Source organism: Cyphellophora attinorum (assembly GCF_001299255.1).
Source record: "Cyphellophora attinorum strain CBS 131958 chromosome Unknown Contig1, whole genome shotgun sequence".
Lineage (NCBI taxonomy): Eukaryota > Fungi > Ascomycota > Eurotiomycetes > Chaetothyriales > Cyphellophoraceae > Cyphellophora > Cyphellophora attinorum.
Window position 1 is genome coordinate 809,927 of NW_017253229.1, and position 25,866 is coordinate 835,792.

The following is a 25,866-nucleotide window of genomic DNA, read 5'->3' on the forward strand; positions in this document are numbered from 1 at the left end:
GCAGAAAGATGCAGGCCTCGCCAGTGAGTCTTGGGAGATAATTTGGAAGACGATCACAATTGGAAGGAGCAAACGAGTTGAAACAACAATTGAAGGCAGGACCAACCTCTTGTTTGTCAGAAGCTGCCTAGAAGTGACAGTCGCGGCACGAGCAATCAAGCGACGATGAGGAAGTAAGTGGCGGGCAGGTCAAGAGCTCTTGTGAATGAGGGCTGGGACGACGTGGGAAGTCCAAGCTCTTATGAGTTCTTTTCCAACTTATCATTTTCGACCTAGCCAGCGTCTCGACAGTCGCCAAAGAGGCAACGACGGCAAGTCTACCGCAGGCTAAGCCGGTACAGTGCTGCTATCTGGCTTGATTCTACGCTAGCTCATACTCGAGTCCGTGATGCAGCAAGATCTGAGACCTACACCCAACTCCGATTCGATGACGAGTTCCATTCCAGAGGTCCACTTTATGCACGTCCCAGTTTATTCTGCATGTACCATATCTTTGCTCAACCAAAAGCTTGCGCAATCCTTTGCGGTCTTTTGCAACACGTAACATCTTCAGATATGGACGCTTGGAACGAGGCGAGAAGATGGTACTGCCAACGCGAAGAGCAATCTCATATCCCTAGCTCGGGTGGCTTGCCATCTGAAGCGCGCTGTTGCTAGTGCAACCAAGGCCAAGCGGCTTATTACCCGTCAGCGCCGTGAGTCCGTGACCGAAAAAGCGTGTTGACTGGCTGTGCTCTGAGCATCTGTTGAGTTATTGATACACATGGGACAAAAGGCCTGTGTCTAGAACCACTGCACCGCGGACATGTCACCCACTGCATGAGGGGCACGCTGCACGAGGGAGCCATCATCATCATCTTTCGTGTTTGCCATGCAAGGATCTTCCAAGAGACCCTGGAGCTCCAGGCTATCTCGTAGCCTAGACTTGAATGGGTTGCTGATAGGCACACCCAGCCACAGCGCCACGAGCACCTCCACAGATCAGAATTTGGGGAATCTTCGAGCCGAGGCTCAGGTCCCAGTCCATGACATCGGTTGCGGGTGGGATGAAAATGAGCACTGCTTGATCATCAGTGATACTAGCAAACTTCTCAGTGCACAGCAAACACGACGAGTCTGTATGAAGTCACGATAGCACGAGACCTCCGACGGTAGCGCCAGGCCAAACTCATACACCGCCCAGCGGGCTCATCTACACGCTACAACCCTCAACATGGCCGATTCGACGACCAAGGAAACCACTACCATCGCTGCCGAAGGCAACAACTTCATGCAAAACTTCATCGCCGAGCACAAAGTCCCACGCGAAGCCCACCAATACTTCACTCGCCCCGACTCCTGGCTAACACCGTACATCACGTCCCCATCCTACGACCCCATACCAACGTTCTCCCGCGTCCTTAAACGTACAGGCGAAGATTACTTCTTCTCGCGCACCGTCGCAACGCCGCAGACTATCCCACACCTGATTTCATTACAGCGAAAAGCATGGCATTTACCAGAAGAAACACCGAAAGGTCAGAGCATACCATACTTTGATGGGGATAATCGAGCCAAAGTCGCCGCCCCCGCAGAACCAGACACACTCTTCCTTCTGGCGCTCGCGCGACCTGGGCTGGATGGCCATCCCCATGTGATTCATGGCGGTATGAGTTGCGCGATATTAGACGAGATGATGGGTCTGTGTATCATGCTGCATCATCAGCATATTTCCGGGCCTCGAGACAGTCTCTTCACAGCAAACCTGAACGTCAGCTATAAGGCGCCCGTGCCAACGCCAAGCGATGTTCTGGTGAAAGCCTGGCTTGTGGCACGGCAAGGCAGGAAGTGGTACAGTATAGGGCAGATCACAGATCGGGATGGCAATGTACTTGCGGAAGGGAAGGGGATCTGGGTCATGACAAAGAGGCAGGGGAAAATATGAGGACACTGTGCATCAAGCGGAGATAATGCGATGCTGGCTGCTCATGCTAGGACCTTATCGAGTCCAGCCTGGGGCATGGGCACAGCTGGAGGCTTTTGTGACGAGAGGGACCACAACATTGTTTGTTGTCCGCCAGATGTGCGCTTGTCGCTTTCAGAGCCTAGGGTGAGACTTTTACACCCCAGCGCTCTTATCTGTCCGATGGGTACACGCGGTGGTGAGAGTGAGCCACTCTCGACTTCGTCACTGCGGCCCTGTCGTTTAGGCGAACGGCCATCACCAGATTCGTGTAGTAAAGAGATAGACGTTGGCATATAGCTCCGCGCCGCCGTCGCGCAGGCGTCTGTATAGAATCATGAATCAGTTGACAAGCAGGTATCTGCCCCAACTTCATGGTACATGCTAGTGCTTTTTGAGTGCCCGTGATTGTGAATATATTTTCATACAGCTAACGGTGATCACGGTTGCGTTTTTGATGCCTTGCCATTGTAATAAGCCTCGATGTAGTGACCAACCGGGCAAATAGAAAAGCCTATCAGGCATACACGACAAGGAAAGCCAGCTTTGTCGTGGTTCCTGTCATCAGTCCAGTCACCCTGTCTCGCAAAAAGTCAGTAGCAAGTTCGTGTCATCCGGTCGCACGAAAGACATTCCACAGGAAAGTCATCCGGCGTCCCTAATGACCGAATCAGTCATCCGGTTTTGCAGAATGCCCCATGATCTAGTCAACCGGTCTTGTTGAGCCGGGTTGGCAGAAACACCACCTGTCGTTGCATGGCGATGCTTCGCTTGCAATGCATCAGTGTTGTTATGAGTTTCCATAGCCCTGGACCGGTATGCACCAGATCATGGCATTCGAAACACTTTGAGTCTTCAGCCTTAGCTCGTTGTATCCATATACACTGCCCAGCCACACCTCAAGCAGCATTCGTAGCATCGACCCGTGGCGGCTGATACAGCCAAGCACCGTATAAGCAAAACGCACCCCAATGATAAGTGGACGACGTGGAGCTCTCGCCACGAATAGTCAACACAGCCGCCTGCAGAGCCACGGCGAGATTGACCATAACCTCCATGTTGTCTCCTGGAGATGGCAACAGCTGATCGTAGAATGCGTCGGAAAACTCACGGCCAGCATGACTGGGAATCGGCCATAATGCGCCAATAACGGAGGCGGCCCCAGCGCACAGGTAACCGGTAATCAAGCCAAGTGGTTCGTCTCCTTCGGTCTGGAAAGCCTGAGAAGCAGAATCACAAGCGATGAGAACGACTAGAGGAGAGCGCCTGAGATTGATCTTGAAGAGCTCCTCGACCGTCAGGCTTGAAGTAAATGGTCCTGTGCCTGTCAGAAGGTATTCTTCGACGTCAAGCCTGTCCAAAGCCTGTTGTACCGACGAAAGAGCGTCTTCAGATCCAGGAGCCGTTGCGGAAGGCATCGATGCGGCCAAGCTAGGTACTTTGTCGTCCGGAACTGCGGCATGGAAAGTGATGGACTGCTGCAGTACGTTGTCTGCACTGAAGACACAGTGCAGATGGTGATGGATCAAGCTGGCCTCGCTGACCTTTGCCATGTATGTCTCTTTGCTTGCGGCGCGATGAGTAAAGCTTTGTCCTGCTGTCTTGCTTGCGAGACGTTCGCTTTGCTCGTAGATCAGATCTGCCTCGCGACCCTGGTCGAAGACTGCAAAGAACAACGGCTTACCGAATTTGCCGGCCGCACTATTCGCGCGAGCCGCGCACACTTTGGCAATTGGGAGGCTGTGGACGTACACGACTGGGTTTCTCTTGATCAGAGGGGCCCCTGTGGTTGGGTCGATGCAAAGCGCATGCAGAGGAAGTGTGGAAAGGATGGTTGTTGGAGAGAGTAAGAGTAGATCGCCTTCTCGGCTCATCCGCAGTAGAGGAGATATAAGTGGGTCAAGCACACGCATTGGTTTGCTTCGATTCCGTAGGCTGTCACGCTCCAGACACTCCCTTCGCTGGTCTGGCGTAGAAAAGTGTTCCGTGGTCCATTCCTTCACGGCTGACACTGTAATTGACAGTTGACACATCTCGCACGTAGTCTCGGGCGCGCTGGCATTAGCAGTCACCAGGAATAAGATATTGTCTCTGGTTATCCAGTCGACGAAGACAACGGCGCGCTCGTTGCCAGATGCGTCTGGTTCACTCAGAAGGCGTAGATCTGAGATGTCAGTGACGCCTCCGTCTCGGAGACTTGCGAAGTTGTTGTAGACCTCATTTTCGCGAGCCTTTCGTTCACAGTCCTCCACACGTTGAAAGATGTAGGCTTTCTCGTTCACCGCAGCTTCCTCGAACGCAAACCGTAAGCGCTCGAGCTCCTCCAATAGTTGTGGCATGGCAGGATCATCCTTCAGTGCTTCCCTGACTACGGAAGGGACTATGATGCCCAAACCGAGCATCTCGCTTAGACTCCGGGCTTTACGTTTTTGGCTCCACACCAACAGTTCTTTAGACATGCCCGAAAGGCTGTTGATGGCTATGGCCCAGCGGTACAGGTCCTGAAGGTGTTTTGTTGCCGAGTACGTCTGTTTATGCAGCAGAGCGTCAAGACTTCCGAGAATGGACAGCTCTCGACGTTGACGATCCGCAATTAATTCGAAGTGGCGGAGACTGTTCATCACACCTTCAACAGGGATCTTCACCAGGTCCCAAGCTTCGACATGGAGCCTTGCATGTGAGTGGCTTACTTCGAGAGCCATCTGCCACGACCCAGCAGCTTGCAACAAATCGAGAGCCTGTCCAATATTTGCTTCCGCGGCGACAAGTTGGTCTACCTGTCTCTGTAGATTGCTTGACTTCTGATATATTTGCTGATGGAGGAGGCCACGGAATTGATATTTAAGCGCTCTGTGAAACTGCATGTCTTGCCGATCGTACGCCGCGATCAGCCTAGTACAGATATCCAAAGCCGTGAGTTCTAAAGTGTTGTCGCATCGGGTTTTGCCCTTGAACAACAATTGGGTGATGAGCAACTCGTCACAGTTGCCCTCATACATCAGGCGTTCATGGACGGGGCACTGGCCTGTCAGCACCTTGACTTTGTCGATAGTACTGCGGCCAGCCAGGTCAATTGTCTCAAAGTCATCTTTTGAGTGCCTGGCAGTCTCGAACTGGAGGCCTGCAATAAGTATAAGCTTTTCGCAAGCCAAGCTGATTTCGCCTTGCTCGATGTCGGATTCAGCGATCGGAAGTAAAAAGTCCACCAGATGCTGACAATCAACAATACGGTCCTGCGAGTTCTGCCGAATCAAGGACTGTCGAGCAACAGCGAGTTGATAGGCTGCTTCCGAGCGAGCCTTCAAATTCTGTGTATGGCACATCTCATAAAGCTCTTCACTGATTTTCACGCCCTGCTCGTTACTACCACGCATCGTCAGCGCCAATGACCAGACGCGACCGGCAAGGTAGGCCATCGTCCAGTACTGAAGAGACTTGCACTCAGAGTATAGATTCCGACCAAGTTGCAGGACTGTGGCATGATGTCCAGTGCCCGCGTTGAGAGCAGCGAGTAGTTGCAATTCTAGAAGCAAACCTTCTGTCTTGAGCCCAGTCTCTTTGCAAATATTGTGGAAGCATTCCTGGAGATTAATGTAGAGGCCGTATTTGCCCCGCTTGAATGCGAGGGTCAAGGGCGATATGGCGGATTGCAGCGCTCCTATCGGATAGTCGATCATAACATTCTCCTCGATGATGCGCACAAGCGCCTGCAGGGGATCACTCGCCTCTTCATAACTGTGCTGTAGACGTAGTCTCTGTACCTCAAGTCGACCAAATGCGTGCCCAGACTCTGCGAAAGCGGCGTCGGCCTTACACAGGCATTCAATTAGAGCTTGTTGCGAATCGATTTCTGCTCTTCTTTTGGCCAACTCGAGACTGAACGATCCATACAAGGAGGGCGTCAAGTCTGGCTCCGACAGCAGATCCTCTAGCCAACTCACTGCGTCTTGCTTGGTCTTGGAACTCAGATATGGCGCGGACAATGCCCAAATGTCATAAAAGCGACCTAGGGCCCGGAGATGAGGCATGAGAGCGTCGAGGCGTTTGCGGATATCTGGTAAGCAATCACTATGCTCTTTGCACGTCAAAGTCTGCTTGACAATTGCAATCTTGTCTAGATGACCTCGCATCTCGATCTGTGTAATGCCATGTCATCATCTCTCTGCTGCAACGAATCAAACTTTCCACGACGAAAGCGATGTGACTAACCTGGCCCTCGTCGAACTCAGCGACAGTCAAGTCTTTGATCGCTTCTTCAGCGCGTGCAAGCACCGACTCGTACTCCAGCGTTTTGCCGCAGCCCACAATGTCGATATAGGCAAGGTGGACGTCCAGCTTAAGTAGCAGGGAAGAGTCGAGGTGCGCGTGGTTCGCGCCCGGCTCTCGATGAGAATCTTCCGGGCACGGACAGGATAGCCTTGAGTCATGAGCACGCGAGCCTTGCCGCGGTCAATAGAGATGGCTTCGGTCGCTGAAGGATCAGCTCGTTCAGCAAACGAGGAGAGCATAGAAAGTGCCTCGTTGAAGCGCCCAAGTAGTAAAAGCTCGCGACTGTCGGCCAGGGCCGTTCGAAAGCCAGTCCGCTCCGTGGCAGCCCCAAACATAGCGATGTCTTGCAGAGATATCGATTTGCTTCAAGTGGCTGAGAACGATGGTAATTTCAAAAAAACGAGTCAAGTCATCAGGCAGCCGACTCGTAGGATCAGACTGATCGTCGCAAGATGCGGCTGGGGAGGGTCGAAAGACAGGCAAAGAGCGTGACGACCACGCGGTCAGCGAAAAGTGTGCCGAATGGACAGGCACGTGCCATAGGTGTCGATGGCCCCAATGATAACCGTACGCTCTGCGCGTTCCAGCCTTAGACCGCAAATAACAGCAACAGGCTGTCGCACGATACCCAGACTCGCCGTCGAAAGACACATCAGGCTGAGACTGAAGCACTCACGTGACTGACATGCGGCACAGGTCACCGCCCCGTATCTGTCTCAACCCCGCGCGAGGAGCCTTCTTACAAGTTTGACCAAAATGCATCCAGGAACCTGACGAATATGACACAGGAACAGTGCCTGGACTCGTTTGCTGAAAGGACGCGAGCCTTCCAGATCGATGACTCGCAGGAGGAGCTCGGTCATGGTAACCATATCAATTATGGACCAGAGGCGTACAACAAGCCCAAGATCTATCAACGTGATCTTGGACAGCTCTCGGTCATCGGTAGCCTGAAGCGTGTAAAGTATGGGACCTGGCATCAAGAGCCAGCATGCCTCATTTCGATGAAGTTCCAGTTCCAAAATGGCAACGCCCGGACTCTGCGTTTGACGAAAGCAGACATTCAGATCGAGTTCACATCGCGGCCAGTAAGTACACCAGATGCAGATCCAAAGCTGCTGGAATATGGACCGAAATATCTCCAGTCGAACGGGACGATAGAGAATCGCACTTGGAACTATGTTGCGACGCTGTCTGCGAATGCGACACTTGGTTCCGCGGAGGTCGGACCACAATTGGAGTTGGGCGCAGGAGGGTCTTTTTCGAAGAACTTCGCAGCTGAGGTCGAGGTGGATGATTGGGGAAACGGCAACCATCAACGCCCTAATTGTCTCAGGGTCTGGATGAGGGAAGATAAAAAGCAAGAATCGGGGATTCCTCAGGAGCTGCACCTAACGGCCATCGTGAGCTCTTCGGGGGCCATGCAGGCCACAGTGCAGGTTCGCGCCAACAACATCTTTCACTTGTTGGCGTGGCCGTGGTCTGCGCGCGATCCCGTACTCTTGCAACCAGGGGTAGAATATGGAGATAAGATTCGTGATGTGGACTTTGACTTTTCAGCGTTGACTTCGGATGAGTGGCGGCGGATGGTGACACCCGACCTTGAAAGCAGGTAAGTCAGGCTCTTCTGCGCCTATTCGGAACGCGTCCGCTAATTTTATGATGCAGACCGCGCGCAGTGATAAAGTCGACCACTTGACGCATCAAGATAGTCATCACACAGTCGTAGGAAGCGCTCTGTACAGCATGACGAAAGTCCACCACGTCAGCAAGGAATGCGATTTCACGCTACTCCAGCGCCCGTCGGCCAAGAAGTGTACTTGCTATCTCCGTTGACAAGCGAACAAGACTTCGACACAGGTGTTTCATGGTAGTCTCAACCAACCCTTGGCTAATCATTACATCGAAGGTCCATGACCTGTGGCATTTTGGAGCTTCTAAATCATGTATGTACACCATATACAATGGGCCCCAATTCCGAACCCGTAAGGAAAGCTGTGATCAGTCGCTTTGCTCTGTTGTACACGGACACTTTCTCACATATTTTGGCCTGCTTCTCCAAAGTCCATAACAGTCCAAGGCGTCATCAGCAAGTCATCGTCGTGTGGGGTCACTGATCCCAAGCGTACCCACCCCTCCCAGACCTTCTGTTGCCTGGTCCCTTGCTTGTCGGCGTAGCATCCACCCTCGTGACCGTTGTGACAACATCCTTCTGGATGACGCCCAAAGCGATGTCTTTCTGTCCGTGATGAGGCAGCACTAGATCCCGCTGACTGTTCGCCCCATCAAAGTCATCTGAAATGTCGTCCGCGTCCGCTCCGCTGCGACTCCGCTCCATCACTTTGATGTTCTGAAAACCTTTGGCAGACTGATTGTGTCCTCCATGCCCACTGGACTGTATGCCATATCCGTACTTGTTGTTCCGACTGCCACCCAGGTACGTTGAATCCAACAATTTCTTGAAAAGTGGTTTTAGCGCTGGGAATGACCCAGCCATGATACCCGTATTCAGCTCAGCGACGAACCAGATGCACAACCCGTTGCTGTCCCACAGGAAGTCACCTGCCTTGCCGTAGTTGACAATGGTGGGGATGCGAAGGATGCCTGCCAGGCAGACGAAGATACCGAGAGATAGAATGCCCATGACGGCGAACTTGGTGCGCTTGTTCATGTTCAGGCCCCACAGCATTGGGATGGGGATGACGACGGCGAAGATGAAGTCGGTGAGGATGTTGAGGGCTGCGTGGGTGAAGGCGAGGGCTTGGGAGGTCTTGGGCGTGTAGCATTTACGGGGGATGCTCGGGTTCCACATCATGCGAATGTCTTCGCATTGGGTGAAGAGGGTCTGTTCCGGCATGGGCAGTCAGTAAGGGTGCGGTTCAGGGCCAGGATATGGACGGGTAGGTTGGTGAACGTACCGTGAAGCAGCCAACAGTGTAGATGGTCATGAAGACCATGATGCCAATGATTGGCCATCTGAAGCGCTTTTGTGTTGCGATACGTAAGAGCGCTGTTCGGGAAGGGATGTGTCAGCGACATGCCGTGGAAAGAGTGGACGATGAGACGGTGTTGTTGGGAGTTCGAGGGTCGGGCTTTGCTCCTGGACCATTCCTTGAATGAACAACTCTGACAACTTACCAAATCCTACGGAGAGCTTGACGAAGGCAACTCCCCACATCAGAAAAGGTTGCGAGAGGAAATTCAGCTTCATTCCAATCATGTAGGTGCTTGGGTCAACGTCGCCGATACTGTAGTGCTGTCAGTGCTTGCTGCTTCCGGTATGCTCTGACTTGACTCACTGTTCTCCTTGGCCGTAATATGTTGACACGACAACGAACGTTGATGCTGTGATGGACTGATCGAAGCATTAGAAGCGGCGATGCTACAGGCCTATCTGTGTTGGCTTACCACTGCCATGGCCACTGCCATGAGCCAGTCGTCCCAGCCCAGCGATCTCACTAGGAAGCTTCGTACGTAGAATCTTATTGCTACAATCACCAGCGCGATGATCGTGACGGCCAGCGTCGTGGCCGCGATATGGGTGCTCTCGTTCTCGTCAGGATTCGACACCGGGGGCGGCATGCCGCCAGGCGGTGCTTGTCGACGCCAGAATTCAGACAATGCAGACATGCTGTGCGGTTGTGTTGCCGGTGTATGCGGTGTCCACGTTGTGATCTGCGATATTCGACCTGAAGAGAGGAAGACGGATCTCGCGAGCGCACGATCGGCCCCGTGGGTTATGTATAAGCGAATGCTTCGAGGGTTTCGAGTTCCTCACTGCCGGAACTGCTCAATAGACGGCAGTGCTGGGCGTTGGGTGCTCTCTTGTCTCAATAATCACGATCGCTCCGGTCAAGCGATCGCAGTAGCTCGACCTGCACGAGGTGACATTGTTACACTAGTTGAGATGAAGTAAGCCTGACCGGGAGAAGGGTTTCCTGGGTTCAGACACAAAATGATAGAAAGCCTGTCAACGTAGTGCTTGTTCTAGTAGTTAGCTACATCGGCATTCTTCAACCGCACGATTCTATGGAGAACCTGGTCAATCCTAGGATTGCACCATGCTTTGACAGCCGCACCGTTGCTCTGGGATCGACATGGCTTGCAGGCTTGGTACCTGGTAGATTTGAGGGACTTTGCAACGATCGCTATGACTCTGCCAAACCCAGGGGTTGGTACGGGACCTCGGAGTATTCTTCACCACATGCTGACTGAAGACTTGTCTGGCCTTCGCTTAACGTGCATCTTCTGCTGCGATGTTGTTGCATTTCGCGAGGATGGACCCGCTTAGTTGTTGGAGCAAGGCACCAGGCAAGCTCGGCAAGCCCAAAGTCGTAGATGGGTTATACCCGCGGCACACTTTAGCCACCTCGTCGGTGGTACTATTTATCCTATGCAGGCACGATCGCTCTCCCGATGACCCGCGTGGCGAATGAGTTGCTGCGAACAGTGAAGAAACTCGTGACTTTTGCCGCATTATGCATGGCCGGGTTGCAAATTGTGCCTAAGAATGGTCGCTTCCAAGACCCCTAGCTGCTGCATTAGTGCGCAATCTCATTGCCTCCTGCCGTTTGGGGCCAGGTACTCTGTGACTCCGGCCCTCCTTGAACACCTGGGAAGCTGAACTAGCTGCTGAAGCGTCTTGGGTTTCGAGTTGCATCATGCAGGTACCTTGATGTTCAAAGAGCCTACAGCGTAAGTGGCACTCGATGACAGCGGGTTGGAAAGGTTGTTGTTGGTCCCTGAAAAGTCCGGCTCCTGTCAATCCTGGTTGATGCCTGAAAGCTCGAGCACGCCAAGCGCCGGGGGTGCCTTCCCGTCGCTACGAAGATTGATTCAGCAGATCCCTGCCCAAAAACGTTACATCAATCGTGTTCTGCCAAGACTATTCGCGAAGGTCAGCGAAGAAGCTTGCTCCTCGTGTCTTGCTGGGGATGTCGCGAGAGCTGCAGGAACCGACGAACACGAAGGCCAACAGCAGCTTGATAAGTCTTTTGTGCTTCGCAACCATCTACCCGAAGCTCTTTCAAATCATTTGGGACACTATCGCTGACGGGCTGCAGGTGGTCTGCAGTCTAGAAAGCGATATAATTGAGAGCGAGATTCATCATACCACATTGCAATCTCGATTCGAAATCAGGGAATCTGTAAAGAGAGCATTCTCGCTGAAACCGACACTGTCTGCTCTCGATAGTCATGCCACGAGGTCTTGAGTCATGCATCTTAACCCTTTCAATCAAAGACGAGTCTCGCTTCGGGTGAAAGCGCGAACGTGGATCAACACACGGGTCTCGGAGACAAGACACAAGAATTCTAGCGCATGAAGCAGTTCATCTAGCGTCGACACTAGTCTGCTGTCCTGATGCTGCGGACATGCGCCGTTCTGCAGTTTCACACGCAGCAAGCATGCCCGTCCCCTAATCCATGTGAGAATCAACTTTCCACCCCAACTCTCCTACTGTCATTAGTGCTTCGAAGACCCCTACGCGAGCTCAATAGATTGACATAGTTTGAAGGGCTCGCCCACGGCAATTCTACCTACCGAAAAGTGCCCTTAATCAACGTGGCAAATATAGTACCCGTTGTCGGAAGTGCCGAGCTCCTCGTGGTAGATATAACTACCAGATCCCTCTTACCAGGTCTAGACACCTGCATACAAACGACACCTCCTGTTCCTCGGCTGTTGTATACTTGTGTTTCAGCCAACGCAGCCACAGCTCATCATGAAGCTCTCTTCAGTTCTCCTTGGCGCACTACTGGCCGTTGAGGCCTCGTGTGCAGCCACACCTCGGGCAGATGACTACAGCCAGCTACAAGATCTCGCGAAGCAAGCTGAGGACATCGCGAAAGCTCAGTTGCAAGCTGCATCGTCTAAGCGGGCACCAGCGCCCCCTGGTAAATGCACATTGCAGAACCTCCAAATCCGGCGAGAATGGTAAGCAGAACTCTGGCATCATGTAGTGCTCGGTGACTGACTCGTCGACAGGAGCACACTATCCAAGGAGGACAGGAAGGCGTACACAGATGCTTGCAACTGCCTAGCCAAGAAACCGGCGAAGACGCCCGCTGGTGTTTCTTCAGGCGCTAAGTCGAGATGGGATGACTTCACTGCTACCCACATCGCGCAAACTCCCACAATTCACTTCACCGGCAGCTTTCTGACATGGCATCGATGGTTCACCTGGAATATGGAGCAGGCTCTTCGCAATGAATGCGGCTACAAGGGTCCGATGCCCTACTGGGACTGGGTACGTATATCTATGAACCTGTATTGGGCGAGACATCGGTCTTCCGGTTCTGGTTCTTCCCTTTACATGTTCGGTCTAACAAGTGCAACAGGCTCAGACAGCGAATACCGGACTTACCAAGCATCCATTGTTCGATGGCTCAGCGTATTCTATGAGCGGTGATGGTGCCAAGGTCCAACAGACCGGCGACATTGTTCTCTCGCAGCCCTCACTACCAGATATTCACCTGCCAACCGCAAACGGCGGTGGCTGTGTCACGTCAGGCCCTTTTAAGGACTGGAAGGTCAACTTGGGCCCTCAACAGCTGTCCGTGCCGGGTGGCGCGATCGTCGGGCCCCCATCTGGAAACCCTCTCGATTACAACCCACGTTGTCTGAAGCGTGATCTAACCGACTGGGTCAACAGACGGTACGCCAACGCCAGCTCTGTCATTGATACCATCAGGCGCAATTCTATTTACGAGTTCCAAGGTCGCATGCAAGGAAATCTCCCTTTGGCGGAGACGGGCGGTCAACCAGACATCGGCATCCACGGTGGTCCTCACTACGCTTTGGGAGGTGACCCAGGTCGTGATGTCGGTGTTTCATCGTCAGACCCTGCGTTCTTCCTGCACCATGGCATGATTGATCGAGCATACTGGATCTGGCAGATGCTCGACTACTACCCAAGAACCTACGGCGACAACGCCATCAACGGCACCGGAACGTTCTTGAATATGCCGCCTTCGGCACCCCAGACCCTCGACACCGTTCTCTCACAGCAGTACGTCACTGATCAATCCTTCAAGATCAGGGACCTTGTCTCAACGACAGCTGGTCCTTTCTGCTACATCTATCTGTAGATGATTTTCGCCAGCATTCTTACATTAGCGCCATTCATTTGTCATACAATAGGGACCCGGTACAGGTGGCATCATGAAGCATTTAGAAACGGTCTTACACATTCTTCAAACGCCGAGATGAACAGGCTCAAAAATTCAGTACACTTACACATTAACACGACTCAATGTCGCTAATATAATGTTTGCTCTACTTCTCGTGAGACACCAAATGTATCAGCTTTAATGACTTCCCCTGATTTAGAACACTGACAAATAACATGCTTCAGTCGAGACAGCTTTACAGCAAGAATTGCTGCTGAATCTGCGATGATTCATGAGCATGTATTATTATTGCTGATGAGACCTGCATCAAGCAATGCTCGAGGCACTGTGGTATGCAACCAGCGCTTGTACGCCTCAAAAGCACTGACCACCACATAAAATTCTTCCAGACTAGGAGCAAGCGTGAACGACCATTGCTCGAGACAGTCTGCTTCATGGGACTATGCCTGCGCAGCTAATGCCTACAGCAAGCCTGTCACGCCGGACAGCGCAAACGAGGACAGCAATGTTACCCTTTGGCTGCCTGACGCGACTCGACAGCTGTAAGTCCCGAGACCGCATACACGATTCGGCGCGTTTTCATGCCGCTACCGACACATCATGTCGTTGTTGTGGGCGAAATGAAGCGCCAAAGATCGGCGGCCGCCATATTTCAAAGCACTTTGGCGGGTGTCCCGTGACTATGAGTAAGCCGCCGAGAAAATCTCCCACTTGGCTGGCATTGAGGTCACAATAAGCCTTCATCTGAGTTCTGACTTCAGTCGCTTAACTTTGCTGCATCTGATTACAGCATTATGAGACGTATGTTGCGTGTCTTTCTGGAGCACGACACAGCCATGCGATGCAGGGGCTCGGGCGGCGGTCGGCTCAACAGAGACCTTCCTTACCAATTCGTCCGAGTCCTGGAGACGCTCTTGACTATCTAGGTAGGATGCAGTTGTCAATAGACGAAGAACCTGGAGTTGCGAGTTGGTACAGACTCTGTTTACCGACGCGTAGTGCTTGAGAGGCACCTTCCAGCTTCCACACGATGCCTATATAAGGCTTGAGGAGCCTCCGGATGCCTTTCTCGGTGATCATCAGCGACCCGTCGGACCGTGAGAATACACAAGTCACAGCCTGCTGCTGCTTGCCTCGACCACATGATGTCTACTAACCAGATCCAAAACGTCGCCATTATTGGCGGGACAGGTCAAGTCGGCTCACGTATCCTGTCCTCCCTCCTGACCGTAAAGCGCTTCAACATTACGGCAGTCTCACGCTCTGACTCCCAAGCCGCTTTCCCAGAGAACGTGAAGGTCGTCAAAGGCGACTACAACTCCGACACCTTCCTCGAGCAAGCCTTGGTTGGCATCGAAGCCCTGATCATTACCCTAGCAGTCACGGCGCCGAAGGACCTGGAGAAGCGGATCATCGATGCTGCCATCAAAGCTGGTGTCACCTGGATCATTCCCAATGGATTCGTCAGTGACGGCGCGCATCCGCACATGGGCGGCAAGATCACCGTCAATGCCCACAAAGCGGTATTGAGGAGGCAGATCGAGCAGAGTGGGAACGGGAAGACTAAGTGGATCAGTATCGTAAATGGTCCTTGGTATGACTTCGTGAGTTACCAGGACTGGGCCGTCGATTTATCTGCTAACATACCTAAAATGCAGTCGTTGAAGAACCTCGCCTTCAGCATCGACCCCGTCAACCGCAAGGCGACGTTGTATGATGACGGCAAGGTCAAGTTCAATACCACTACGTGGCACATGGTGGGTGCTGGCGTCGCAGCATTGCTTTCATTGCCAGTGTCTGGCCATTCACCAACCCTCTCCGACTATGCCAACAAATTCGTGTACTTGTCCTCCTTCCACATTGGTCAGCGAGACATCCTAGATGCAGCCCAAGCCGCAACTGGGACTACCGAGAAGGACTGGACTATTGAGCAGAAGGACGCGCAATCGTACACGGATGATGGCTTTGCGAAGATGAGTCGTGGAGACATTTCTGGCATTGTGCCTATGATCTATGGAAGTCACTTCATAGAGGGACTGGGTGGGAGCTATGAGGGAAAGAAGCAGACACTGAACAATGTTGTGGGAGGGCTGCCGAAGGAGGACATCGTGGAGGTGACGAAAAGGCTCATTGCTGAGATGGAGGCTACGAAGAGCTCAGCGTCCTGAGATGCAGAAATCGTGGAGGAGGCCTTCAAGTCATCTTGAGAAGTCATAGTACTGCAAGTCATGCCCGAACAAGCAATGGACACCACGATGCAGTTTTGTTCACGAGCTTGCTGACTCCTCGCAACCCATAGCTTGCCAGCCAGAACAGTCTGCAAGTAGTAGTCGATTCGAGTTTAATGGATGCGTCCAACAATGCAATATCGCAATCAGTTCGTCCGCGCTCGCCCGGGCAAGAATATGGAGCACCTAGCTCAAGCTTTTCTAAGCGACCCCGACGCCTTTTTCCAAGCCCTCCCCAATCCTCAACATCATGCAAGGGCCCGGAAATAGGCGGCAACACGTCCGAATATACAATTTTGATTGACTTTGATTCGCTTGGAGCATTGGCACTCCACCATGAACCTCATTCAATGCATTAAGCTACGGCCACCGAGGCAGGAGCAGTGACGATGGAACGTGGCTGCCTTGTGCTAGAGACACTGTAACAACATCGCTGACAGCCGAACAAGAGACACGAGTTCGACCCAGTCTAGGGAAAGCCGCGTACGAGAAATACCCAAGCTAGGCAATAGCAATGACCTCACTACCTAGGTATAAAATCGACATGTGCTCCTGCCATATCAAAAGGGAGCGATAGCTGTTGAGACAACCTCACATTTCTTAACTCAGCAGTCTCGACTATTCATACCACGAAATCGACCTCGCTCTGAACACAACCCATCATGGCACTCTCGTACATCTGGTACATCCTGCGCAATGGCCTCGGCCAGCAATTCTTTGTGCCACCCGCACCACTAACAGAGAGGAACTTACCGGACCAGACCGACCGCGTGTTTATGATTACTGGAGGCTACGCAGGTGTCGGGCAAGAAGTGGTCTCCATCCTGTATGGCGCAAATGGTACCGTTTGGATTGTTGGACGCTCTGAATCAAAGGCTTCAGCCGCGATTGACAGAATCACTGCTCAGCACCCGCAATCCTCGGGCAAACTCCACTTTCTGAAGGTCGACCTTTCGGACCTCACGACCATCAAGCCAGCGGTCGAGGACTTCCACCGGAGGAATGAGTCTGGCAAGCTTCATTGGTTGAACAACAATGCTGGGGTAATGACGTGAGTCCTTCCGCGACAGAAGCACTTGCTTGATTGAGCTTCTCAATCACACCTTCATCGTCGAGTTCGCGAAGTAGCCAACTCTTGTTGTCTGCCTGATTTGCCGTGGACCTACTGACCGTTTCGTGAATAGTCCACCGCCCAATTCGACCGGCGCCCAGGGTCTTGACCTCCAGTACGTGACCAACATCTACGCCCCATTCCTCCTCACAAAGTTGCTGCTGCCGACACTTCGCGAGACTGCCAAAACCGAGAAGTCTGCGCCGGGCACGGTCAGAGTCAGCTGGGCTGGCAGCAGTGCTTCATTCATGAGCAGACCACACGCCGGTCTTGCATGGACACCCGACAACAAAGACCTTGTCTATGCCATCGACAATCCGCAGATGGCGTATGCGATTAGCAAGGCTGCCAACTTCTATCTCGGAAGCGAGTTTGGTCATAGGTATGGTAATGACGATGGCGTGCTGCACGACGTAAGTCCCCCTTGCCCAGACCTCAACACACACGTCGATGACAGGTGGCGGGCCAGAGCAAATTCGACTAACCACGCACAGAGCTACAATCCAGGCAACCTCCGAAGCGAACTCCAACGTCATCTGTCCGGCTTACCTCAACGACTCATTTATGCTCTGGTGCACCCACCTATACAAGGCGCCTATACAGAGCTATACTGCGGCCTCTCACCAGAGCTTACCCTGCCCAATGATCAAGGCGCCTGGGTCGTGCCTTGGGGCCGGAAGAGCGATATGCGGCCAGATATGCTGGCCGAGGCGAAGCGAGCAGGCGAGAAGGACAGTGTTGGATGTAAACTCTGGGAATGGTGTGAGAGTGTTACGAGAGAGTATGCATGAGGGTCTTGTGGCGGTTGATGTATAGTAGGCTCGCGACTTGAAATACTCTGGCAGACCAGGAATCGGTGGGCGTGTTCGAAGTATTGGAATGCGCAGTGATGGCGCTGAGGTACGATTTGTGCAGATTGGGCGTAAGAATTGTGAGGCCAAGATGCGTGCAGAGTGATGACAACAGATAGCGTGCCGCTCCAGCGTGGTCTCAAAGGACGATCTAGCAGGCTGCTCAACGAATTTCGTGCCGTGGTTGTCTCGGGCCGCGGTCCAGGCAAGGCAATCACATCGTTTGCGATCACACGTTGTGACATGACAAGTATGTTCTTCGAGTCTATAGTACACAGCGCAACGATTACTGAATCTTGCAGGCCCCCTGCACGCATCGGAGCACGGCCAAGAAAAAGCTCGTATTCGTTCAATTCATACCGTGGGGCGGGGTATACTATACTTATGGTACTCGCTTCGCCAGCTGGACTCGCAGAGGGGAATTGGACAGGACACACCGGAAGGACATGGAGCACAAGGGGGACACATACGTGTTAACGCGCGAGACTCACAGCTCTATCAGACTGACGGCCCAGCACTTCCTGTGGCAACGGGAACTAGGCTGGAACCTACATCCAACGATCGCGAAGCACCTGCAAGACGCAGGCACTGGAGCATCAGTTGCAGAGATCGCTTGCGGGAATGGCCTATGGATGGTAGAGGAGTCCGCAAACCATCCCAGAGCACATTTTACTGGCTTCGATATCTCCGACGCCTTTTTCCCGCGCCAAGAGAACTGGCCCTCGAATGTCCAATTCGAGAAGTTGGACGCAGCAGCTGCAGCTGTGCCCGAGAGACTGCAAGGCGGATTTGACGTCGTGCATTGTCGGTTAATGCTGGGTGCAATCCGAGATGGCAACGCAGATCCATGGATCGAGACTTTCCTTGCCCTTCTCAAGCCGGGCGGATATCTGCAGTGGGACGAGCTTCATGGGGTTCGTCAGTGGACGTCTTCAAATGGCGCGGCTGATCCAAAGTGGAACACATTCGGTACCAGCATGATGGTAAGTCGATCTCCAAGAGCTCAGGTATAATGCGGGTTTGATGTGCCAAGTGCTTGCGCATAGCATGCTAAGCGTGTCCCAGAAGAAGAGAGTACCAGATTCCAGCTTCGAGTGGATAGCAGCACGGTCGGAGACCTTGGCGCGACATGGAATGGTCGACATTTCTCAGATCAATGTAGACAAGCCGAGTCCAGCTTTGCGAAAACACTGGACGGACAACGAGTTTGCGATAATGGAGGACATGGCTACTTCAATGAGACTGGGAGAGGAAGTCTTGCAGGAGCTTGCAGACGGCAAGAAGCAGGGATTTGACTGGTTCTCACCACTGAGGGTGGTCATTGCAAGGAAGGCACCGTAAAGGAACGTAGGGCTTGGGATTAGCGGTTGACAGAAGGCGCGCTCGGGAGTCCGCTGGTGACGTGCAAAGTTTCAAGAACTAGTGAAGCTCGTGACAGACACGACTCCATCGTAGTAGACACAAGTTTGCATGACTAAACTCACAAGCACTCCAGGGAGGCCGCTGTGCGGCGTATGTCGAAAGGAAGCAAACAGGAGGCTCGAAAGCAGGAGCCGAATGCATAAATCTTGGCGTTCAGCGGAGCTAAGTTCTTCCATCCGGGCAAGTGCGGGCGATTTTCGAGTGAGTCAATGTGAGTCGCAACCACTGTGAAAAGAAGTTGTGCACTTTGCTTTCGTCCTTCATTCTTGAACAATAACCACAGAGTCCGCCCCAGACCCGTTTCTGGAGATCAAGACACAATTACAATAAGCTCACCGTTATCTCGCTTTTGCGCGCCAAATCTACAGAACTTTCCCCACCAGGAGCCCGCCATGGCCACAAACGGCGACCTACCCAGCGACGATGAATTCTCGCAACCCGGGAGTCCTCCCGGAGAGCACCTCGATGAGACCGAGCAGGCAGAAGACACAAACCAACCCCTGAAGTCCTCCTTGAAGGCCAATACTGGCTCAGCAGCCATCCCAGAGCCCGCCGTGACGAGACCGCCACTACCAGAACAGCCCGACCCGAAAGATCTCGATATTAGCTCGCTCACGCCCCTAACAGACTACATCATCGCTCGACAAGCAACGATAAACATCGGTACGATCGGCCATGTCGCTCACGGCAAGTCAACAGTCGTAAAAGCCATTTCCGGCGTCCAGACTGTCCGATTCAAGAACGAATTGGAGCGAAACATCACCATCAAATTGGGTTATGCGAACGCGAAGATCTACAAATGTGACAGCCCGGAGTGCCCTAGACCTACGTGTTACCGCTCGTTCAAGTCAGAGAAAGAGGTTGACCCGCCTTGCGAACGCGATGGCTGCACAGGCACATATCGCTTGCTTCGCCATGTTTCGTAAGTATTTGCCCGACAGAGCCCGCCCTGGGGCGTAAAAATATGTATCTTTGTGTCTGTGGCTAATATGTTTTCCTGCTCCAGCTTCGTCGACTGCCCCGGTCACGATATTCTCATGAGCACCATGCTGTCTGGCGCTGCGGTCATGGACGCCGCCCTGCTCCTCATCGCCGGCAACGAAACCTGCCCCCAACCCCAGACCTCTGAGCACTTAGCGGCCATCGAGATCATGAAGCTGAACCACATCATCATCCTCCAGAACAAAGTCGACTTGATGAAAGAAGACAACGCCGCCACCCACCACGAATCCATCCTCAAATTCATCAAAGGCACCGTCGCCGACGGCAGCCTATCATTCCCATCTCCGCCCAACTAAAGTACAACATCGATGCTATCAACGAGATGCTCGTCACCCAAATCCCCGTCCCACCCCGCAACTTCTCTACCGCGCCACACATGATCATTATTCGCTCTTTCGACGTCAACAAGCCCGGCGCCGAGATCGAGGACCTCAAGGGTGGTGTCGCTGGTGGCTCTATCCTCACGGGTGTTCTCAAACTCGGCGACGAGATCGAGATCCGTCCCGGCATCATCACCCGCTCCGAATCCGGCCAAACAGTCTGCCGACCCATTCTCTCCCGGGTGGTCTCCCTCTACACCGAACACAACGACCTCAAATTCGCTGTTCCGGGTGGCCTCATCGGTGTCGGCACCCGCGTGGACCCCACTCTATGCCGTGCCGACCGCCTCGTCGGCCACGTCCTGGGCCTGAAAGGCCAACTACCCGAGATCTACATCGAGATCGAAGTGAACTACTTCCTCCTTCGGCGCCTTTTGGGAGTCAAAACCGCAGACGGCAAGCAAGCCAAGGTCGCGAAACTTGCCAAGAACGAAGTCCTCATGGTGAACATCGGCAGCACGGCTACGGGCGCAAAGGTTATGGGTGTCAAGGCGGACGCTGCGAAGTTGACGCTTACGACTCCGGCATGTACGGCTATTGGTGAGAAGATCGCCTTGTCGAGAAGGATCGAGAAGCACTGGCGCCTGATTGGCTGGGCAAACATCGTGGCGGGTAACACGGTCGAGCCGGATATGTCCTAGGAGGACTCTGTAGGTTCGAATTCTGAGACGACCTCTGGCGGACACGGGGCGGCCTCTGAAATGGAAAGACTGGAGGGAGATGAACTTCGAGCATTGATAGAGGCTCTAGGTTTCCTTTGGGTGGGAGGCCTCTGATGCGAAAATGTTGAAGTTGACGAACATGAGCATTTTCATTCAGGTCAGCATGCATCGGTACCCAGGGAGGCCGCTGTGCCTGCATGATAGGAAGTAGCAGTAGTGCTAAATGACACTGGAGTGAGAGACCAACGACGAGCCTTCCTATTGAAAGCACATCATCTTCATTTCACGTGCAACTCACCTATAGCCCTTCTTCGTGATGGATTGAGACTTGCTCTTGCCTTCTCCTAGCACGATGCCGATATGCCTTTGGAACTACTGGGTGCCTCCTTAAGTATGTATCACGAAATTCAGAACGTCTGTCTTGGCGTTGTACAAAAACCAGTTGAACGACAGGCAGTGTGAGGGAGGTGGAATTGCCGCTCTGGACGTTTAGCCGAAGCCAGAGGAACAGCGCTGTGAGCACTGGGAACAATGGCTGGCGGCTTATTGAGAAGGGCCAGAGAATTGCAGCAGCTTGAGTTGTATGATCAGGTGGGCAAAAAGAGCGAAGAATGGCAGTGAAGGTATGCATATTGCTCCTCCCACTATACTGTCGAGCATCAGCGATGCACTGCATCGTGAAGCATACGCACAGCGTGTGGCAGGTAGCATTGTTGGCAGGGAGAAAGTGACCGAAAATCAATTGAACAGGATCGACTGAAGAGAGGGAAAACATAGCGGCGCAAACCAGGCATCATATGTTGGACGAGCATTAGACACAACTCGGAGTGCAATTCTGGGAGGAGACGACAGCGACAGGATGAAGAGGGCACAATTTGAGATCAGCAAGTCTTATTGAAGTTCTACTCAGCCTGAGTCAGCAGTGATCGGTGCCATAACTTGAAGCTGCTTTGCCCATCTTGTGCAGTCGTCCTTCTGACGAGGTTAGAGTGCTCGAGAGCTGACCTTCGAAATCCATCTTTGCCTGCACTTGCCGCGCTGCTCAAGGTACGCAATAATTGTCTCCGGCTCGATAGTGTCGTTGCAGAGCATCGAGCCGAGCGAACGCCCTCTTACATGTCTTACATACATGACGCTTCTCTCCACTGTGTTTCAACTTGTGCCGTAAGAGGTGACTATTGTCGACAAACGCTGCGCCGCAATCGCCGCACACAAATGGCTTCTCACCAGTATGTCTTCGCTTGTGGATCTCAAGTTGACTCGCAGTGGCAAAGCCTGATCGACAGTCTTTACATTTATGCGGCCAGTCGCCTGTATGCGTTGGGATATGGCATTCCAGCTCACTGGCTGTGTGGAAAGCCTTTTGACAATACGAGCAGACATAAGGCTTCCGCCCAGTGTGTCTTTGCAGGTGTATCTTGAGATTCCCTTTCGTGGTCAGTCTCAGAGGACACAGTGGGCACGGGAGTAGACCATTTTTATCATATTCGGCAGTTGCTGTCGCATTTTGAGCATCGGACTGGACCGACGACGGCGCCGTTCGTGACGGTAACAATGACTGTACTGCTGACAAGACCGCTCTTGCAAGCGATATTCGAGCTTCAGGCTCCACCGACGGCGGCACAACTGTTGGTGGTGACGACAACTGTTTCGGTATTGGTAGCTTGATCTTCTGCCAGATGTTGGAATAGAGAGGCTCTTGTTGTTCAGCCATGTCTCATCGTTAATCGATGGACCAGCCCGCGATGACGGATGGCCCGCTGATTGTTATTCATCGTCACTGCTACTGTCAAGCTCAGGAGTGACAGTTCGGACCGTATGATCCAGTTGCAATGGTACACCGCCACCCTTCTTCTTCTTGGAAGCTTTCTTCTTCTTCTTGTCATCGTCGCTGTCACCGTCTGAGGAAGAGCTGCTCTCGCCGTCGGATGAGGACGAGCTATCCGAGGAGCTCGCTGCAGGCTTAGCCTGTTTCTTCGCCGGAACAGCTTTGGGCGCGGGGCTGTTGGCTGGGCTGCCATTCGCAGAGTTCAACTTCTGGCGTAGCTTCTGAAGCTGGGTCAGAGGTTTCTCCTGCTCCTTTGCGGGTGCTGTGGCAGCAGCAGCCGGCGTAACTTTCTTCGTGGGATTTGAGACCTTCTCGGCCTTGATTGCATTTACGCCTGATGCAGGAGACTCGCTTCTCGAGGTCTTCTTGCTGCTCTTGCTAGACGAGCTTTGGGTGGTGACCACGGATGATGAGCTGTCGGAAGACTTCTTCTTGCTCAATTCAGGCTTCTTTGCAGTATTCTTGGAAGATGGTGGCGGCATTGTCTTTTTCTCTTCATCCTTGGACTTCTTCACCACTGCGGAACCCTTCGCTTTGGAAGTTGGCTTCGAGGTGGACGTCTCGGAAGCTTTCTTAGGTGCCGGCTTCTTCTGCTCGGTCTCAGATTCCTCAGAAGACTCTCGTCGTCGTCGCTTCCATCAGAGGATGCATCGGACTCGCTGCCTGACGACTCATGACCGTTAGTAGGCGCAAGCACCTTTTTGACCACTTCGGGAGCCTTCTCAACGACCTTCTTAACAGACTTGGCGGCTGACTTGACAGCTGAGGGCGCTTTCTTTGTGAGCTCAGGAGAAGCTTCCTTCTTGATATTCATCGCGGGCGTTTCCTTCGACTCCTGCGCAGCTGGTGTAGGTTCCTTCTTCTTGTGTGATTTGGTCGACTTGGGCGGCTGAGGTGTAGCTTCGTGCTTAGCGCGTAGCTGGAGGTATTGCTCTTCGGTCATACCGTTCGGCACAATGTATGCAGACCGGACGACAGTCGCAGGAGTCTTTGGGTCTTTGGGCGGATCCGCTTTGACCTTGTCGACCACTTTTGATGCAGCATCCTTGGCCGCAACTTTGGCATCTTGTATCTTCTCTGCAAGATTCTTGAGCTTGGTAGGTTTTTGGACCTGATCGGTGTTGCTGTCGCTGGCTACACCAGCGCTTGAGGTCGGACGCGAGGTCGATGCAGAGCTTGAAGCTTTGTCCCTCTTCGCCTTCCTCTTTTGCTGATTTCTGGTCATTTCAGACAATGGTTTCTTCACCAGAGCATTTTTGACACCCTCCGCCAGCGAGCCACTCTTTGCATTGTCCCAAAGGTTCTGTGAGAGCTGCTCACCAGGACTATCAAGCTCAGAAACAACACCCGATGTGCGACCAGAGGTTGAAGGTGGCAAGTCAAGCTTGTTCTTGGCCTTCTTCTCAGGTGCGGCAACCTTCTGCTTCTTGTTGCCGGCAGCATTGGTCTGGGGAGCATCGTCGGTCGACTGCTCAGGTTTTCGCTTCTTGTTGTCTGCAGCTTTCGTGGTACTCTTGTCCGATGCATCGGAGGCAGATTGAGTCTTTCGGATTTTGGGAACATCGAGCGGTGCTGGCTCTGAGGTCTCATCGTCACTCGTCGCATCTTCACCGTCGCTACCATCGCTCTCGTCCGACGAAGCACTCACACCATTAGTCAGCGACAGACCACCATCCTGGCGTGGCTTTACAGGTGAAGGTGAGAGCGGCAGTTGTGCTTCTCGCGCATCGGACTTATGTGGCGACATCTGCGAATCCTCGATATCTGACTCTGGCGGAGCGTACAAATCTTTTCGTGAGGACGACTTGAACTTGTCGGCTGTTGAGGAGCTGACCCCGTTTGGTAGTAGACTGCCGGAAGGTGTACGTGGGAATTGCGACTTCTTGAATGACGTCGCCTCAGAATGTGCATTCAAGTTGTCCTGTGACTCCGCAGCGTCGTCAAAGACATCGTCATCCTCCTCATCACGTTCAGTCTGTCGTATCAGCTCAGGCGAGCGCTCGATCGTAGGTACAGGCTCTTCTTGCGTCTCAGGAATCTCAAGGAGCTTCGACCGCTTATCCGACGACTGCTCAGAAGCCTCAACATTGCTGTAGGTGCGCTTGCCCAAAGTCGAAGTCGTATCTGTGAATCTCGGTGGAGTGGGACGAGGTCGATTCTGGTAGTGAGGAAGTGACAAGTCGAGGACTGAATCATGTCGCAACGTTTGACCTGGTTCGTGTACAACAATGAAGACAGCTTCTTGATCATAGCCGTCACTGGCAGCCTTGCCTTCGTCTAACAGCACATCGGAGACCAGCTGCTCGGGATCGAGGTCGCAGTCTTCTCGGTCTTTTATACTCTTAACCTGACCCAGTTGTCTTATACTGTATTAGCGATGCAGTCGCGTGGGAGAAGCTCAACTTACTGCTTGTACATGCGCTTGTAAGTCCGCGACACTTCCTGAGCCAGTGTACCTACATGCCATGCCTCCGGGTTACTGACGATCACGATGAACTTGCGACCGACGGCTTGAGTCGAGGTTGACGATTTCGCATACTCGCTTTCGGCAAGGACGTGCGCTTTGACCTTGAGTCTGACCATTGTCGCGGTCGCGGTCGCGCATGCGCTCAGCGCGCTTGGAGCTGCTAGGAAGGCGCAGTAAAGAAACAAAGTCGCGGCTTAGCTGCAGAGGGACGTGGAGGTGGAGTTCAAGTTCGCGTCGAGTCGCGGAAAATAAATCCCAGAATTTATTTGTTTGGGGGAGAAAAAGGGTGCGGGGTACTCCCCGAGGCTGCGCGGTAGGGAGCAAGCCTAACCAGACTACACCTACAATGAATTGATGCTCGACACCTTTGTACTCGATGTTACGAATTGAGTGTCGTTGATAGATTGTGCTAGGTGCCTGCGTAGGTAGTATCTCACGATGACCATTGTATGACGCTTTGCCAAACCCAAGTCATTCTAACGCCCTACTGTGGAGGCTTTCGCATGTTTACCTGCGCCCTTTCCTACCTTTCCAGCAACTTCTTTCGCGAAGATCCATTGCAGTTGCTGGCAC

At 53.0% G+C, this 25,866-nt stretch overlaps 11 protein-coding genes across 11 annotated transcripts; 8 read left to right on the plus strand and 3 right to left on the minus strand.

Moving 5' to 3' along the window:
* Positions 1 to 1,213: 1,213 nt before the first annotated feature.
* On the plus strand, positions 1,214 to 1,924 carry AB675_531 (uncharacterized protein; the record flags this gene model as incomplete). Its single annotated transcript, XM_018145525.1, has 1 exon — positions 1,214 to 1,924. The coding sequence occupies one exon, from the start codon at positions 1,214 to 1,216 to the stop codon at positions 1,922 to 1,924; it is 711 nt and encodes a 236-aa protein (XP_018005888.1).
* A 917-nt stretch (positions 1,925 to 2,841) lies between these two features.
* On the minus strand, positions 2,842 to 6,546 carry AB675_532 (uncharacterized protein; the record flags this gene model as incomplete). The annotated part of the gene is made up of 3 exons (XM_018145536.1): positions 2,842 to 6,078; positions 6,152 to 6,277; positions 6,352 to 6,546. The coding sequence occupies 3 exons, from the start codon at positions 6,544 to 6,546 to the stop codon at positions 2,842 to 2,844; spliced, it is 3,558 nt and encodes a 1,185-aa protein (XP_018005882.1).
* A 444-nt stretch (positions 6,547 to 6,990) lies between these two features.
* AB675_533 (uncharacterized protein) lies at positions 6,991 to 7,827 on the plus strand (the record flags this gene model as incomplete). The annotated part of the gene is made up of 1 exon (XM_018145546.1): positions 6,991 to 7,827. The coding sequence occupies one exon, from the start codon at positions 6,991 to 6,993 to the stop codon at positions 7,825 to 7,827; it is 837 nt and encodes a 278-aa protein (XP_018005430.1).
* Positions 7,828 to 8,321: 494 nt separating this feature from the next.
* AB675_534 (uncharacterized protein) lies at positions 8,322 to 9,841 on the minus strand (the record flags this gene model as incomplete). The annotated part of the gene is made up of 5 exons (XM_018145556.1): positions 8,322 to 9,056; positions 9,130 to 9,221; positions 9,350 to 9,459; positions 9,511 to 9,566; positions 9,620 to 9,841. The coding sequence occupies 5 exons, from the start codon at positions 9,839 to 9,841 to the stop codon at positions 8,322 to 8,324; spliced, it is 1,215 nt and encodes a 404-aa protein (XP_018005968.1).
* A 2,093-nt stretch (positions 9,842 to 11,934) lies between these two features.
* On the plus strand, positions 11,935 to 13,300 carry AB675_535 (uncharacterized protein; the record flags this gene model as incomplete). Its single annotated transcript, XM_018145566.1, has 3 exons — positions 11,935 to 12,146; positions 12,198 to 12,459; positions 12,551 to 13,300. The coding sequence occupies 3 exons, from the start codon at positions 11,935 to 11,937 to the stop codon at positions 13,298 to 13,300; spliced, it is 1,224 nt and encodes a 407-aa protein (XP_018005519.1).
* A 1,187-nt stretch (positions 13,301 to 14,487) lies between these two features.
* AB675_536 (uncharacterized protein) lies at positions 14,488 to 15,510 on the plus strand (the record flags this gene model as incomplete). Its single annotated transcript, XM_018145576.1, has 2 exons — positions 14,488 to 14,946; positions 15,001 to 15,510. 2 exons carry the CDS (start codon positions 14,488 to 14,490, stop codon positions 15,508 to 15,510), a joined length of 969 nt encoding a protein of 322 aa, XP_018005414.1.
* Positions 15,511 to 16,232: 722 nt separating this feature from the next.
* Positions 16,233 to 17,472, plus strand: AB675_537 (putative oxido; the record flags this gene model as incomplete). Its single annotated transcript, XM_018145586.1, has 3 exons — positions 16,233 to 16,621; positions 16,755 to 17,094; positions 17,176 to 17,472. 3 exons carry the CDS (start codon positions 16,233 to 16,235, stop codon positions 17,470 to 17,472), a joined length of 1,026 nt encoding a protein of 341 aa, XP_018005351.1.
* A 506-nt stretch (positions 17,473 to 17,978) lies between these two features.
* On the plus strand, positions 17,979 to 18,873 carry AB675_538 (uncharacterized protein; the record flags this gene model as incomplete). The annotated part of the gene is made up of 2 exons (XM_018145596.1): positions 17,979 to 18,515; positions 18,598 to 18,873. 2 exons carry the CDS (start codon positions 17,979 to 17,981, stop codon positions 18,871 to 18,873), a joined length of 813 nt encoding a protein of 270 aa, XP_018005696.1.
* A 473-nt stretch (positions 18,874 to 19,346) lies between these two features.
* On the plus strand, positions 19,347 to 20,252 carry AB675_539 (Eukaryotic translation initiation factor 2 subunit gamma; the record flags this gene model as incomplete). The annotated part of the gene is made up of 2 exons (XM_018145607.1): positions 19,347 to 19,876; positions 19,961 to 20,252. The coding sequence occupies 2 exons, from the start codon at positions 19,347 to 19,349 to the stop codon at positions 20,250 to 20,252; spliced, it is 822 nt and encodes a 273-aa protein (XP_018005978.1).
* Positions 20,253 to 20,278: 26 nt separating this feature from the next.
* On the plus strand, positions 20,279 to 20,977 carry AB675_540 (Eukaryotic translation initiation factor 2 subunit gamma; the record flags this gene model as incomplete). Its single annotated transcript, XM_018145619.1, has 1 exon — positions 20,279 to 20,977. One exon carries the CDS (start codon positions 20,279 to 20,281, stop codon positions 20,975 to 20,977), a length of 699 nt encoding a protein of 232 aa, XP_018005760.1.
* A 1,788-nt stretch (positions 20,978 to 22,765) lies between these two features.
* Positions 22,766 to 25,409, minus strand: AB675_541 (uncharacterized protein; the record flags this gene model as incomplete). Its single annotated transcript, XM_018145629.1, has 3 exons — positions 22,766 to 23,416; positions 23,524 to 25,186; positions 25,234 to 25,409. 3 exons carry the CDS (start codon positions 25,407 to 25,409, stop codon positions 22,766 to 22,768), a joined length of 2,490 nt encoding a protein of 829 aa, XP_018005868.1.
* Between the last annotated feature and the right edge of the window lie 457 nt (positions 25,410 to 25,866).